The 17,051-nt window shown below is 43.3% G+C and overlaps 1 protein-coding gene across 1 annotated transcript in view; it reads right to left on the reverse strand.

The window, feature by feature from the left end:
- KIF2C (kinesin family member 2C) overlaps positions 1 to 16,837 on the reverse strand; it is a 59,719-nt gene extending 42,882 nt beyond the window's left edge. Inside the window, 6 exon segments of the mRNA XM_075067575.1 lie at positions 812 to 925; positions 4,769 to 4,891; positions 8,549 to 8,597; positions 8,917 to 9,024; positions 11,887 to 11,981; positions 16,626 to 16,837. Coding sequence (XP_074923676.1) covers positions 812 to 925; positions 4,769 to 4,891; positions 8,549 to 8,597; positions 8,917 to 9,024; positions 11,887 to 11,981; positions 16,626 to 16,689 — 553 coding nt within the window. The 5' untranslated portion in view covers positions 16,690 to 16,837.
- Positions 16,838 to 17,051: the final 214 nt, after the last annotated feature.

Below are 17,051 nucleotides of genomic sequence, written 5' to 3' on the forward strand. Positions count from 1 at the left end.
GAAAACTGCTAATACAGTTACCCATTGCATCAGAACAAAGGGAATTTATCCAGTATAGATGTGTAAAGCCTGAACTTGTGTCTACGTTTATTTTGCGTAACTTGTGTTTGCCTTTCCTTACTAGTTCATCTGTGATTTTTCTATTAAAATGAACTTTATTTTTACCTCAAGCATGTCTCTGCTGTGCAATCTGTGTGAAATGTGCATGCCAAAGTGAACTGATGACTGGGGGCTGTTCACATCTTTGGGGGGGGCGGTGACAAGCAGAGGGGAAGTCAGAGTGCCTGGCAGTTACAGAACTTACAGTAGACTTGAGACTGGAAGGGCTGTTGGGGTCACCCAACAATGAGTAACTAGGCTGGTGGAAGCCAGAGGAGAACTTTATGCTTGTGGGCTGGCTACTAGTGTCAGGGCTCCAAGACATAGCAGCACAGCATTACACCATTAAGGCACCTACAGCTAAAAGGTAGGAGGTCACCTTACTGGTATGGGTGATTCCCCCACAACAAAAATTACAGTGACCAGTGGTGTATTCACAGGGCATAGCTACCAGCTACCGAAACTAGTTGGAAAGCCATTGTATTGCTACTCTGGGGTTAAGCAGTCCTTCCAAGCAGATCTATTTGTATATCAAAACTGCACCATATTTAAATTTAAAGTCATCAGGATGTTTGCTTTGGCTGCTAAGCCACATTCCAGGAAGTCATATCAAACCCATGAACATATGGGAAAACAATCTTAACCGCCATTGCTTAGAGATGCAATGCTGGTTAATGAGCCAGCCAGTCCTCAGACAAGAGTCCTTATTTACCTGGATTTGCTGAAGAGCTGCTTCTGATAGATGGATGTTCTTCTAGAACTTCATGTACATTTGTCAGTAAGGGTTCTGTAGCACAATGTGGCCTGGTAGTTCGGGCTCGGCCAGCTGTTGAAAGGAAGCAGGTCAATGGAAGAGTATCTGTTAGACCTCAGAAGTGAGAGAGAACAGCCTTCTGATTTGTAGGGCCCCAAGACAACAGTAGAGGGTGGGGAGGGAGAGAAATCAAGCCATGAGTTGCCCTGCTCTCCAATTCTATGGCAGGTGAGGGAGACAGGGCTAATCCATGAGGTACAGCACTGGCATGGGATGCAGGCACCCACTGCCCACTCCATAGTAAATTTAGTATAAAAAACTGCCAATCCAATAATAGTTCACAATTTGTAAGTATTTCCTTTAATAGGCCGACATATAACACTATTAGGATATTGCAGAACTCTGCTGTAAGGTTAAATGTTTATTAGAGAATATTTAAATAAAGATGATACACAGAGTTTGATGCGTCAGTTATTAGTCATCGGGGGTAACATACAGAGTATAGGGGACGTTGGTATTTGGTTAGCATATAATATATACAGTCTGTAATGTCCCCAATGCGGGGTGTACGGTGGGTGGGGTCAAGATACAGTAGGGGAGCAGTGAGGGTACATCGCTCATATAATGGGTTACACATAGCCATGATTAGAGTAGACGGGCCGGGTAATGAGGACAGGATGACCCTCACATGATGGAATCCAGGTCGGTGGGTTCAGGACTTCTTAATTCTCATTTGTGTGCACTAATACCAATTATATGATCGCATCTTTGCATGTATTTGATTCAAGATAAAGTTACTGAAATACTTGACTAAGGAACTGAAGATTACTGCAGTGAAGATATCTGTGCACTGTACCTTATCTTCTGCATTTCCTATCTTGATTACTTACCTGTACAGCCTTAACATTGTATTCAGATAGATTTTTTGCACTAATTTCTTAAAGTTAAGATTTGCCCAGCGTCAGAATTGCAGGCCAAGTACATATTTCCACATAAGGTTATTTAAATGCATAAAGTGTGCAAGGGTTTGTTCTTGGGGTTCTTTTGTTTGTTTGTTTTTAAGTGAGGCACAAGTGCTTCTCACCCCATACCAACCTCTCCTCTACCAGAAAGAGGTCTTTAAGAGATTTAAGCAGCATAAACTCATGTAAAGGATTAAATATGAGACACAAAATGGGTGAGGTAATATCTTTTAATGGACCAACTTCTGTCGGCAAGAGAGACATTGCCTCACCCACCGTGTCTCTCAAGCCTTAAAGTAACTTATGGATGCTTGAGTAGCCCTAGGACCTGATCTTGCTCCCACTGAAGCAGATGGGGACACTTTGCCATTTATTTCAATGAGAATAGGGTAGGACCTTTAGATTTTCTCAAAAAGAAAATTTTGGGAAGCTACAAAAAAGTGCTGGCTAGGGGGAAAAGTGTCTATTAAGAGGAAACTGGCAAGAGCTGTAGGCTCAAGACTCCCTCAGTTATGCACACCACAGTTTAGGATGAGTTGTCTTGATTTAAAATGTGAATAACTTTAGCAGTTTTATTAATTTTCTCCCCTCAAGCCTGACTCATATTAGAGGTCTGAGATTTAAATGAAATCAAGTTTCAAGATCTATGCAGTATCTTCAGCCTTGGCTAAGTTTTCTCAATTTATAGATCTCATTGATACAAGTCTGAAGAGCAGGGCATTTGCCTACTATAAGCAGTGTAACTTTAAAGCAAACTAGTTGAGAACTGTGCTTAAGAAAATGCTTTGCAGCTGCATAACGATGCATGTCTAGCCTTAAAGTTAGTTATACATGCTGTTTCAGAGCCACAGGATCTGTGCTATGCCCCAGCTTTTTCACATAGCCCCTTGGAGGAACCCCTTCAACGTACCAGACCAGCAACGGATCCAACGCTTCCACAGCTGAGCCTCTGGGCTCCAGCACTCGTTTCACAACATGAACTCTGCCCAGGGAGTCTAACTGGGGAAGACCCCTGTTCAGAGACTTTTTGTTCTCTTCAGGGATCAATGAACCTCGGCATGTATTTGCAGCGACACCAAAGCAGAGTAGGGTTTATTAGTCAACTGGAGCACAGCATCGGGAAGTCCTTTGGTTACCATACAGAAGCCAAGGTTAAGACAGTCCATAGTGGCCAAGCCAGAGCTCCCATACTGGTTTCCTCTCTCTGGTTATGCCTACAGTACAAGCACTACAGCAGCACAGCTGCAGCTACACTGCTGTAGTGCAGGGACTTACTACAGTGATTGCAGGGTTTTCCTGTGCTGCAGTAAATCCACCACCCCTCCCCACCCCAAGAAGCAGTAACTAGGTTGACCAAAAAAATTTTTTGTTGACCAAGCTGTATCTACAGTGGTCATTAGGTTGACCTAATACAGAGCACAGGGTGCAAAATTTCACAGCCCTGAGCAACATAGTTATATCAGCATAAGTTTTAGATGTAGAACATTGGCCTACTAAACCCAGGTTGTGAGTTCAATCCTTGAGGGAGCCATTTAGGGATCTGGGGTAAAAATTGGGGATCGGTCCTGCTTTGAGCAGGGGGTTGAGCTAGATACTTCCTAAGGTCCCTTCCAACCCTGATATTCTATGATTCTATCCCAGGTGAGCTCCTGGGTCTCTTCAAAGGCCAACCCTTACTCTAGCCTCCTGTCACCGCAGGACACTGCCTTGTTCCTGCAGACTCATGCTGAGTTCACATGTTCTGCCTGCCAGAGTTTCCTGTGGATAGTTGTCAATTGTTCAGTTCTTGGGGTTCTCATTGCCTTTCTGGATCCTCCACTGATTGAGTTGTTTCAGTCAGACCTTTAACCACTCATTCATTTCACCCCAGACTTGTGATACAATGCACCTCATGTTACTTGCTCCGCCCTAAGTGCAGATTTAACCTTTCAGTGTCTGTGCATAGCAATGCAAAGCACACAGAGGGAAACTGAGGCACATATAGGACTCCAATTACTAGTTCCCATATTTGTCACACAAGCGTAACAGGCAATTTACAAAAATTAAAAAAATTAAAAAAAAAAAAATCAACTTTTACACTTAGACTACTTTTTCAATGCCACAGTCCAAAGTCTGCATGGAACAGACTGAGTTTTAACGAACAACCTCTCTAAAAGTTCAGGGCCCATCATGAAAGCCAATATGGAACATGCATCACACATGCTTTTGCTGTATGGTGTAGGAAAATTAACAGTAGTAGCTACCAATAAAGCATTAAGTCTGCATTTCCAAAAGAACAAAGCAGGACTCAAATTCTTCCCTTACCCAATAGGTGTAAATAAATGTGACTGTACCTGTAATCAATACTGATGTAGAAAATCTGAAGTACTTTAGCTACATTCAAGTACATCCATATCCCCAATTAATGGAATCTGTCAACCCAGTACAGCTCAGAGGCAATCCAGCTTTTTTTGTCCCCATATATGATTCCTATCATAAGTTATCCTTGCTAAGCCTTTCAGGTAACATATAAAATGCACTATTAACAGCTCTTTTAGCAAGAGTAAGGCCATTAACCCTGTCATTCAAACCAAATTGCCATGTGGGTAAAAATACACTTTGCATTTCCAAGAGAGCAGATATTTCACTTACCATCCTAACCTTACGTATGCTATTGTGCATTGTTAAACAGATGTGAGGTTCACCCCAAGACATACATGTGGTGGATTAAGTGATTTATTTTTTCAACATCAGCAGAATTTTTAAAGTGATTTGAGATCCCTCTTAATTAGAAGCTTTATGTAAAATGCACAATCACCAACCTATTGTGGTCTCTTCCCTTCTCTGTTTTAAAAGGGGAAGATATTTTGGTCAGCTCTTTCTGCTTCTACAGTTTGCAACCCATGAGATAAGCATTTTGAAACACATAAGACATTCAGTTTAATCACATTTTACTGGGCTTGTCGCCACTCACCGGGCACTGTTGAATGGTTTCTTGTTTGTGTAGAAGTGGAGGGATCCACCTCCATCTCATTATCTTGGAGGCTGCCCTGGGATTCTGTGATGACAGACATCTTGGTAGAACGGCTACGTAATACTTAGGAAACAAAGAATTCAAGGTCAGTACTGAGCACTGACAACAGCAGGTCAGTTTCTTCAAAAAAAGATCAGTATGCTCATGAAAGTACAGAGCAATAAGGAAAGCAGCCTGTTTAAAAAGATACCATTCACAGCAGGATCTCAGAACCTTTAGAGAAGTTTAGAGTGAGGCAGGGTGCTAGAAAGTTATCAGTTTGGTGAAGAATGTTCTTGGAAAATGCCCCTAGTGCAAGATGAATAGTGCAATTGCAAATCTGGAGCGAAATGGATTCCTTTTCCTATTCCACTTTAATTAAAAAGAAAATTAGGACTCATTAATTTATGCTGAGGTTCCTGAACTACCACTCTTGAAAGGGACCAGAAGGCTCATATTCATGCTCCTGGTTACTGGATCAACTAATCTTGACAAAGGTATTGTAAATTCAGTGACTATTTGACAGGAAGGTCAGTCTCAGTCCACGCATCACAAAACTGGCACCTTGATTAAAGTCTCTGTGGAGACTTCCAAAGACAGCATAAGCGTGGAGGCAGCTTCTTTGTCATCACTGTCTCTCCAGGTGAGGGTTGAGGAGGTATCATGCCCATCACCATGGCACCTAAGAACAGTTAGATCCAGTGTGGAAACTTCCACCAATGCTAAATTCACTTAAAAGCTATGATTACAGCATGTGTCTAATAAAAGCTGCACTCCCAAGGTTTACCATGCAAGCTGCAAGGGAATTAATGTCTTAGCAGTCACACATTTGGGTATCTATTACTTTAAGATAGTGGCCAGCTTCTTACAGCCTTGGCATAAAAGCTCTAAAAGAATTTCCAAGTATCACCCATTCAAATAGTTTAAAATAGGACTTTTTTGTGAAGAAAGCAAGTCTGACACGAAAAATTTGGAGTGCAATATAAAAATTAGATCTATCATCACCTCTAGCAATGGTAGGAATTTATCCAGAATACAGCAGTAGCATTCTCATGTGAAGACAAGATTTCCATTGCACACCAAATGTTTCTTAGAATTGTGGATAAACCCTGTGCACAGGAGTTGTAATTGTGCCCATGGAGCTCAAAGCAGATCACACCAGAATTCTTTACCTGGTTGCTGCTGCTCGGGCGCAGACACATTAGGTGTCACCGTTGCCACTTTAGGAAAAAAAAGAATTGTACTTTCATTATGCTTGGAGATGGAATTAAATGCTATGTCCTCTGTGAAGTGTAATAATTTCCAAACCTGAGCTCCCCAGAAACACTCAGTGTCTCCAGCACTCTGATCACTTCATTACGGAAAGAAGTGGCATGCAGTATGTTGACACCACTGCTCCATACCATACTTCAGAAGACTAGCAAGATTAGTTTAGGCAGAGCCGGTTTTACAATTAACTTTGAAAAGAGTTGCCATTTATTTTTGCTTCCCTCAGGCGCAGATACAATAGTACTCCATCAGTATGTAATGTGACTTTCTGCTTCCTTTCATGGGCTCAGCCTAAGAGGTCTACAGGACCTGAAAGTGTTGAACTTTCTAACCAATGTATTGCAGAACTCAAAATAGGAGGATATTGTTCCCTGCTGCTGTAGCATAGATGTTTAGCAAGAGGGAACACAGACTACTTTGCTTTCCTGCTGGATTCGGTGCTGGTCTCTCTTTATGCACAAAGACAGTGGTTCTCAATCTTTCCAGACTACTGTACCCCCTTTCAGGAGTCTGATTTGTCTTGCATTCCTCCCTCCCCCCAAGTTTCACCTCACTTAAACTACTTACTGACAAGCAATTTTTTGCTCAAGTTGTTCTCATTTTTATCAGATATTTATAAAATAAACCAAATTAAATATAAATATATTTACATTTCAGTGTCTAGTATATAAAGCAGGCGTCAGCAACCTTTGGAAAGTGGTGCCTAATCTTCATTAATTTAAGGTTTCGCGAGCCAGACCGGCAGACAGAACCCCAGACTGGCAGTGGGTTGAGCTGCTCAGCCTGCTGCTGGCCCAGGTTCCAGCCATCCAGCCTGGCAGCAGGCTGAGCGGGGCCGGCAGCCAGGACCCTGGCTGGCAAGGTGCCGATGGCTGGAACCCCAGACTGGCAGCGGGCTGAGCGGCTCATCCTGCTGCTGGTCTGGGGTTCCGTAATCCAGGCCAGCACCGAGCTGAGCGGGGCCGGCAGCCAGGATCCCAGCTGGCAGCAGCATGCCACTAAAAATCAGCCAGCATGCCGCCTTTGGTATGCATGTCGCAGACTGCCAATCCCTGATGTAAAGCAATATAAACAGTCATTGTCTGTATGAAATTTTAGTTTATACTGACTTCTCTAGTGCTTTTTAATGTAGTCTGTTGTAAAACTAGGCAAATATCTAGATGAGTTGATATACCCCTTGGAAGACCTCTAAGCACCTGGTTGAGAACCATTGCACTAAAACCCTGGGACAATAGCCAGGCAACATGCAGTGCAGATTCAGTTACATTGTATGCTTCAGAGTTACACCAGTGACCTCTAGGGAATGCATTGCTCATCTGGCAGTGACTGGCTGGGTTAAGAGCACTTGACTGGTCAGCTAGCCATTCACTACCAGGGAGTGACCAGTCCAGAGACAATCACTACTTAACTCCTAGTACAATTTCCAGTCTACCAGTTTTATGGAAAGTTCCCTGGATTAGTGACAGGGATGAGCATTTGTCAGTTTGGGATGTCTGGGCTGTTTGCATCAGCTCTGCCACTCCCTGCAAAAAGGTTTGTATTGCCTTCCATCTCCAGCATCACACAGAGAACCAAGAAAGGGAGAGAGTTCAGAAAGCCAGTAGCAGCTGGGGTGGAAGCCTCCAGTTCCAGAACTTAGCACTACTGTACTGGACAGGACAAATGGTAGCAAGCAGGAAGCTTACTGCACTTCTGGAGGGAAGGAAGGCAGAGCCAATGTGGCAGGGGGCAAGGAGAACATAGTATACAATGCTAATTAATTCTATGGAGAGCTAGTCACATGTGTGACCATTAGCATTCACATGGCAAACTGCACACACTCTAGTAATCTTTCTTCCCCAAACTAACAAAAAGTCCCAAGGAATAAATTAGGCAACTACAATCTGAAAGCTGAAGTTAGATATCGGGAGGGAACTATTTCCCAGCTAGCCCCATACCTCCCAGCCCAGGGAGAATAACCTCTTATGGACCCCACCTTGCCTTGCAACACACCAATCTTCAACTAGCTTTGTTCAAAACCTTTTATTCTGTTGATACAAGAACCACTGACCCTATTCTGGAGCCTCTCTATGCACTCCCTTTCCATTGGATTATGAAATTTGCAAAGTGGAATTTACTAGTATTAGTTGTAGTAAGAATTCCCCTGAAGCCTGTAGAACTATACAACTTAGAAGAGGAAAAAAACAACAAGACACTGTTATAACCAGCTTGCCAGCTCAAACACACAAAAGCAGCTTGCTGGCAGTAGGCCTGTATTAGGGTACCCAAGGAAGGAACCCTCCAAGACGTAGAAAAACCTCAGAATGCCTTATAACTATGATTTACGACTCAGATTTCAAAAAGGAACCAGCATAAAGTACAGTTGCTTAATTAGTACATTTTGTAGCAATATGTTGCCTACATTAGAGTAAATCTCCAGCATAATTTATTTTTGTTTTATGACTATAGACAAGAATTAAGAGTTATTTTTACCTTCTCGTGGAGCAGGAATTTTTGAAAGGGTTGTTCTACGTTTTTGTTTCTGCAAAAAGTTAAAAAGCCATTGCAGTAAGAATCTGAAGCATCTACCATGCTCTTTGCATTATATAATTAAGATATGGTAACAAATACAAGAATGTGCCTGTTTTTATAAAAACAGCACAGAAAGCCCCAAAAAATCCAAATGGAACAAAACATGCATACCCAGAGACCTCAAAGTTTAAAATGAAGATAAATAAAGAATCAGAGCAGTTTTAAAAATAATCTGTAATTATTTTGCAATGTCATTTATGATCCAACATGCTGCTGTTTGAATTTTAGTACCATTACAAGAGAGTCTTAAGAGTTTAAGGATTACATACCTGTACAGTTACATTCTCCTGCAGAGGCAGGTTCTCTTTCACATCAGAAGCCGACGGAATTTCTTCTAAAATCTCTGGATTTATTGTTATCACATCTTCAATCTCAATCTACAAAGGCAAAGACAAGATTTAGATAGACAATTTCTGTTCTAACTCCAATGGAAGACAAATAGCTTGACATAAACCTTAAATAAAGTCAACCAACTATAAGCCATTAATTTGTTTGATGTGGAAAATTAGGATTGCCTTGATTAGTAATTTAGTATTTTAAATTCCACTTGAGCAGTCTAATCTGACTATAATAGAAATCTGCTAGTTAGACCATCTACCAGCGTCTGCCAGCCACCACTCAGTTCCGCAGGAGCCATTGCTAATGTTTTCAGAAGCACCCAAAGCACATTTGTCACCGTTTTAATCTCTTGTGGCTAATCTTAGTAAAGCTCTCAATCACTCCATGATTTCTGCTCTACGAGAGCATTAAGAGTTTACAATATAGTTGTGCTTATTGAAATAATTTTTAAAAAACTGCTCACACTGAGGTAAATTAAGCATTCAGCATTTAAACCAAAACAATTAAATTCATCTGCATTTTCCCCATATTCACCCTCCTGCTATTTGCAAGTAGGAGTAAATAAGTGATTTCACCTCAACCTCCAAACTCCTGGTTTACCCTGTAGTGAAATCATAATCCTTTATCTACAACATTCTGCAGCTCTGGGAAAATGTGATGTCACAAATGCTTTGGGGGGGCCACACGCAGTAGTGAGGAGTAGGGCTGTGAAGGAGAAAACAGGCACAAACTGAACCTCTCTCCCTTATTTTTACTGCGTGAAGATAACCCTATAGAACAGAGTTTGTATGCCACAGAGTTGTATAATTATCACTTCAGCCTCCACCGAAACTAAGGTGCCTGATATTGAAATAACTTTCTTGTGCAGAATAGGTGCTAAGTTTATATATTAAATATTAACCTTTTAGTGGGTTTAATAAAAACAACGTTATTTAATCCTCTGTAAAATGAGCAAAAATACAATATTAACTGTTCTCATACAAAACAGTTAAAGTATTCACCAGATTTTTAAAATTGATTTATAGATAGTGTTTCTCTCTCCAAGCATTATGAAAACCCAAGACAATCATCAAGTTTACTCACTTCTAAGTAAGATCTTGTTAAATGACAGTCCCTCAAACTCACTTGGGCTCTGACAGTCATAGTTTCTTCCTGTTAGGATAGCAGATCACTTTGGAGGTTCCGCAAGTCAAAAACCTAGGCCACCCATGATACTTGTGCAACCTCATTGATCTTATTATGCTCATGGGTTTGCACTGGTAGAGCTCAAACTAATTTGCCTACAAAACCTTTATCAGTGGTGATTATGCATGACATAGCATACCCAGCTTCAATGACAGAGCACCACCTCATCTTTCAGATCTACTCTAGCTGCCAGTACACATTCAGACTTCTGACTAGCATAGATCTGATAAGAGTTTCAAGTCTCAGAAAATGCAATTAGTAGTTGGACTCTGGCCCAAACCTCACGGCTAATTCTCCATCTGTTGCAAAGACATCTGGGATCTCGTGAGCAAACTCCTCACTATAAACATACACTAAGTTTCAGAGAAAGCAAAAGTTTCCCTGAGTGTAAATAAAATAAGCAGAACTAAAGAATGGAATGTGGTAAATTGTGCGAGCTGGGAGGAGATTTACAAAATCAGATTCCAAAATAACGGGAAACAAGGGAAAACCCTTTTCTACAGCCAATAGAGTAGGAAGATGTCCAGCAGAATATTAGAAATACCTCCAGTTCTTTCTCAACTTGTCTTTCAAAGACAATGGAGATATTTTATTGGATCACCAAGTTTACGTATGGTTTTAATGCATAACTGGGTAGGGGATCCCCAAAGTATCCAACTAATCTCACATTTTGCCATGTTAGGGAATTCTTCCAGAAAATTTTTAAGAGATCATTAAAGGTGCTGAATACCAATATAGAGCTGCTAAGGTTGTGTAAGCCGGGGCTTTGTTAAGAACATGACAGTACAGTACTAATGAAGAAGTCATAACTCATCACTTATGAGTCGTAAAACAAGGTTATGCATATAAATACATAAGCATTTAGTTTTATTCTGAATCAACTATTCTTACTAGAAAAAAAACAATGCCATCAGAGGCACTGTGTGTCAGCAATACTATTGTAATAATTATTTGTGATTAGTTGGATTATAGGGGCCCAGTTTACAGGAGAGGGGTTTTCACAGCTTTCCTACTCTCAAACTAAAGAGCCAAAGACAAACATGGCCCAAAATTAAGGATTTGTTAAAACAGACTTAGTTTTTGTAAGGCCAATAAAATCTTAATTTTCATGGGAACGTAATGCAACAGATAAACCTTCATCTGCAGCATTTCCAAACCAAATATTACAACTTTTATGCCTTTGAATCTCAAGAGTTGGAAGAGGTTAAAAAAAATTAAAATGTTAAGAAAAAGTGAATGCTACAGAGTTTAAGCACAGAAGTTTCTGGTTATCAGGAAATAACATACAGATTATCGAGGGTGCAAAATTTGGTTTAAGATCCGGTGGCATAAGGAATACATAATCTGCAATATTCCCAAATGGAGGTAAGAGGTTGATAGGTCAAAGTACAGACATTGAGATACGAGGGTCTGAAGTTCATACAGTGGCTATGTTCGGGTGTGGAGTATAACAAGTGGATAGGATGATGAGGATGAAAGTGAACTGCCCAAGCTGTTCTCCTTGTCCTAGGTGACAGAAATACTAAGATTATATTTTTAACCCTCAGTTTAATGAGCCACAGAATTCTATGAAACGTGTAAGAAAACTGGCTTTAAGCCCAGAGGATCTTTATTTAATAGAGTCATGGATTTCAGCCCTATGCTTTATAACTACGCAATCAAAGTTCCTGCTTTACTCCAGATTGAGTGAGCATGGGGACACCTCTCACACTTACCTCTTTTCCTTTGGTTGATTCCCCTTCTGACCATTCTACCGAGACAGACAGCCTTTCAATGTTTACAGTCTTTATAACTGCACTGTGAATTAAGCCTAAGGATTAAAGATAAATTCACATTTCATCAGGTCATTCAATACAACATGCTTAACTTTTGCTGAAGAGAACAAGTCCCCATATTCAGCTCTGTAATACCGATTCAAGACTGGAAAGCTAGTTTTTCAGAGAGGAATTTGCCAGTATTCTGCATCCAAAGCTATGAGGCTTTGTTAAAATCTGGGAATGGCCTTCATATTATAAATATTGGATAAACATTCAACACACAAAAAAAAGCAATGAAGCTGTTAACTCTGCTGTCAGCCAGCAATTTCGTCAGAATCCCAATACCCTTGAGGACACAGCTGCCCAAAGGAAATTAAGCTATTATTGCCCCTTTGCTGTGGCACTAAAGACAACATCTTTTCTGGCAGGGATGTGATGTGCTATTTTTAGAGCCCAAACACTGAAAGACTTCTGACTTACTTAGCTTATTTTGGCAGCACTTTGTATATGTTTTCCCATTTATATGGGTTTTCCTACACAGCAACCAGGGAAGATGAAAAAAATTTTAAAAGTGGAAAAAAACAGTTCCATCAAAAAGAAAACTACACACAGAGATTGCCTGGGGGAGTTCAAGGGTCTGTTTAGGACCAGAAACCACTTTTTAAATTGCACTGAAATCTGCTACACTCCATGTTTACAGCATCCCCTCATTTTCAATCTCCTTTAGAAAGGACTGAGTCTCATATGCCTTGTGTCACTGGAAAGATTTCATCAATAATGGAAAGGAAAAAAGCCAAGTCTGTAACAAGACCAGTCCTCTAGAGGGCATCACAAGCAGCAAGTCCCACGGAGGCAACCAAAAGCAAGAGTGAGCATATAAGAATGGCCATATTGAGTCAGACCAAAGGCCCATGTCACCCAGTATTCTGTTGCCAATACTGGCCAGTATCAGATACTTCAGAGGGAAAAGTCACACATTGGGGGAGGAGAGCATGCACACATCCATAGTGAATACGACAGCCCTATATCAGCATGGAGCTCCGACAATCCCTCTGCATATTCAGTGATGACAGGACAGAGGAGAAAGGGACTTGTCCCCGCTGCAGCCCAGAGGCCCAGGGTGGGTGGGGGCTCTCCTCCTTCCCCCTCACCCCCAATAGACAGACTGCTTCCCAAAGGTGGGGCATGCTAAGGAATGGTAGAAGGAGAAATAGCAGAATAAAGACAATGGACTTCAAGAAGGCAGACTTTAGCAAACTCTGAGAACTAGTACATAGGATCCTATGGGAAGCGAGTCTTAGGAGAAAAAAAAAATAGACTTCAAGAGTTGGCAGTTTTAAATAGACATTATTAAGGGCACAAAAGCAAACTATCTGAATGCACATGAAAGATAGGAAGTATGAGAAGAGACCATCCTGGCTTAACTAGGAGTAGATTTTTTTTTAATGGCCTGAAACTCAGAGTCAAAGGAAGAAGAAAGTAGGAGGGATGTAAATACTGGTTAGAAAAGTTAAAGTTACTTTGTTTAACCAGTTAACTGTTAGCCAAAGTAGCTGGGGGGACATGGTGGGGGCTGGGGCCAATCCAGTCGGGACTGAGATCCGGCCGACTCAGCCCACGACACCTGGCAGCGGTCTCGCTGGCATGGGGGCTGGGGCCACCAGGGTTAATGGTTAACCTTTTACAGCCCTGAAAAGTAGATCAAATTACAAAGGATGAATATAAAACAAAAACCACAAGCATGTTGGGACAAAGTTAGAAAAGACAGCGCACAAAATAGATTAAACTAGCTAGGGACATACAGGGTGACAAGAAAACATTTTACAAATACACTAGAAGCAAGAGAAATACCCAGGCCAGAGTAGGCCAGTTACACAATAAGGATGGAAAGATAACAGAAAATGCAGCAATGGCCAAATTGTTAAATGTCTTTTTTGTTTCAGTCTTCACCAGAAAGATTAGCAGTGATCGGACGACTAACATAGTTAACATTAGTGTACGTGGATTAGGAGCAGAGGCTAAGATAGGTGAAGAACAAGTTAAGAATTAAGGTATGTCTGCACTTAAAATACTACAGCATAGACACTACCTATGGAAACGGGAGGATTCTCCTGTTGACATAGGTAATCCACCTCTCAGAGGCAGTAGCTAGGGCAACAGAAAAATTTTTCAGTTGACCAAGTGCCCTCTACACCAGGAACTATGCTGCTCAGGGGTGTGGATTTTTCACACCCCTGAGGAGATGTCATTACACAGTCCTAATTTCCTATTCTAGACCACACCTTACTTAGACAAGTTAGATGTCTTTGAGTCAGCAGGCCCTGACAGAATACACCCTAGAACAGGGGTCCCCAACGCAGTGCCCGCGGGCACCATGGGGGGCATCTAAGTGCGCCTGCGTCCTGACAGGCGGTCGAGTAGCCACCAAAATGCCGCCCAATTTCAGTGGCGATGCCTCTCGATGACGCCGCTTGCCACTGACAAGCGGCGTCATTGAGAGGCGTCGCCAATTGAAATTCAGCGGCATTTCAGTGGATGCTTGAGCGCTGCCACAGTCCTTCGTCTGGCGCCCGCCAGATGAAAAGGTTGGGGACCATTGTCCTAAAATATTTTAAGGAACTGGCTGAAGAGAGCCCTGAGCCATTAACAATTATCTTTGAGAATTTGTGGAGGAAGAGAGAGATCCCAGAGCACTGGAAAAGGGCAAATATAGTACCCATCAATAAAAAGAGGATTAAGGATAACCCATGGAATTATAGACCAGTCATCTTAACTTCGGTACCTGGAAAAATAATGGCACAAACAACAAATTGTAAGCACCTAGAAGATAAGGTAATAAGTAATAGTCAATACAGATTTGGGAAGAAAACAAATCAAGTCAAACCAACCTAACAGAGGAACTCCTCATTAAAGTCCTCTTGGTTAACATTGTTTCGATGTTAAATTGCTGATCAATTAGGGAACATGCTAGTTCAAGTTGTGAAATGCTCCCTTCTAACATTGTTTGCAGGAAGAGCAGCCCATTGCAGCTAGCTGCTGGATTTTGGAAGTAGGGTGGACCAGCAGCCCCAACCCCACACCAGCTCCCCCAAGTTCCCTGTGCAGCAGCTGTCCCTCCCCACTGCCACGTGCTGCTCCCGCCCTCTGCCTTGAAGCTACTCCCAGAGACTCCCGCTTGCTGTGGGGGGGGGGGCGCTAATGTCAGGGTGTCTCCGCTTCCCCCCTGCTCCTGCACTTCACTTACCCCATCTTCCATACAGCAGAGGGGACTCCCGATGGAGGGAGGGAGCTTCTAGGCAGTAGCTGCCATCTCAGCAAGCTGATTAAATAAACAAGGCAGTGTACTTAAGCCTGGGGTCAGCTACTTAAAGGGGAAATGCGCATTTTTTCTCTCACACAGGATGTGTGTCTCTGTCTGCCCTCTCTCCTTTTCTGCTGCCTTGTAGAGTGTTGAGGGAGTTAACCCTTGAGGGCTCAGTCAATTGCTAGCTCATTTAGCGGTAAGGCATTCCCTGGGAAATATCCCACCCTCTGACTCCTCCACCTCAACCAAGCTTCACAATCATCATCACCGTGTACCAGTACTGTTTGTTTAAAATTTATACTGTATGTATACATATATGTATATCTTGTCTGGTGAAGAAAATTCCTTGGAACTTAACCCTCTCATTTACATTAATTTTTATGGGGAAATTGGATTCGCTTAATATCATTTTGGCTTTTTCAGGAACATAACTAGAACATTAAGTGAGGAGTTCCTTTAGGAGAGTAACAAGCCTTGTGGAGGCTAGGAGGCAACAGTAGACGTGATCTCGCTCAACTTTAGTAAGGCTTTTGATACTGTCTTATGTGACCTTATCATAATCAAACTTGGGAAACAGATCCTAGATGAACCTGCTATAAGGTTGGAAAACCATACTCATCGGTAGTTATCAATGGTTCTCAGTCAAGCTGGAAGGGGATATTGAGCGAGGACCTGCAGGGATCTGGTTCTATTAAAAACTTTCATAAACCACTTGGATAACAGCCTAGAGCTATATTTGCATAAAGTCTGCAGTTGATACCAAGCTGGGAGGGGTTGCAACTGCTTTTTTGAGAGGAGGATTAGAATTCAGAATGATCTTGAGAGACTAAGAAGTGTTCTGAAATAAACAGGATGAAATTCAAAGAGGATAAATGGAAGAAGATCAGTTGCACAAACACAAAAGGGGAAAGGACCGCGGATGAGGGAGCACCAGGGGAAGCACCTGGGGTTAAGAGTGGACCACAGACTAAATGAGAGCCAAGAAGGTAATAGCGTTGGGGGGGGGGACAAACGCACAGCCAGCCCACTCCCCGTGCAGCAGCAGCAGCAGCAGCAGCAGGGCGATGCGAGTGCCCGGGGAGCAGCTCCCCGCCTCGCTCAGCGCTCACCCGCCCGAGCCCCGCGCGCTGGGGAACGCCCGGCGGGGAGCAGCCCAAACAGAGCGGGGGAAGGGCGCTCCAAGGCGGGACCCGCTCTTCCCGTATCCCCTCAGGCCAGGACAAGCCGCGATGGGGGGTTCAGGGAGGGGCCCTGGGGCCCGTCCAGCCCCGCGTGCCCAGGGCTCTGCCAGCAGGGGAGCTGTAGGGCCCCCTCTAGAACCCCCTCGCCGAAGGGGGCGGTACGGAAAGCGGCGGGGGTCAGTCCCGTCAGACACCCCCCCCCCCGCACTCACCGTTGCTCCGCTGAATCTTAATAAGCCGGCCGGGCTGGAGGCGGCTGCGGACCGCGGAGTCCATAGCGCTGGGAGGCGGGGGGTCCTCGGGGCCGCTAGAAAAGGGGAGGCGTGAAGGGGTCTGTAGGCCCAGCGGCACCGCGTCCAATCAGCAGCTGGGAATGGCGGCCCCCACAACCGCCGCCGATTTAAACTCCGCGCGTCGGCGTGCCGCAGGGCCTACCGGGAAACGCGGCCTCGGAACCACAACGCCCAGCATGCAGTGCGTGCACAGGGAAGTCCTCTCCCAGCATGCCGTGGAACTCCGGCCTAGCGCACAAACTGCGGACTACCACTCCCGTCATGCCGCGGGCCCCTCTCTCAGACCGATGCGGGGCCTCTACGCGCGGTGCACGCTGGGAGATGTATTCCGTCTGGGGCGGGGCG

The sequence above is a fragment of the Chelonoidis abingdonii genome, chromosome 7 (assembly GCF_003597395.2).
Source record: "Chelonoidis abingdonii isolate Lonesome George chromosome 7, CheloAbing_2.0, whole genome shotgun sequence".
Lineage (NCBI taxonomy): Eukaryota > Metazoa > Chordata > Testudines > Testudinidae > Chelonoidis > Chelonoidis abingdonii.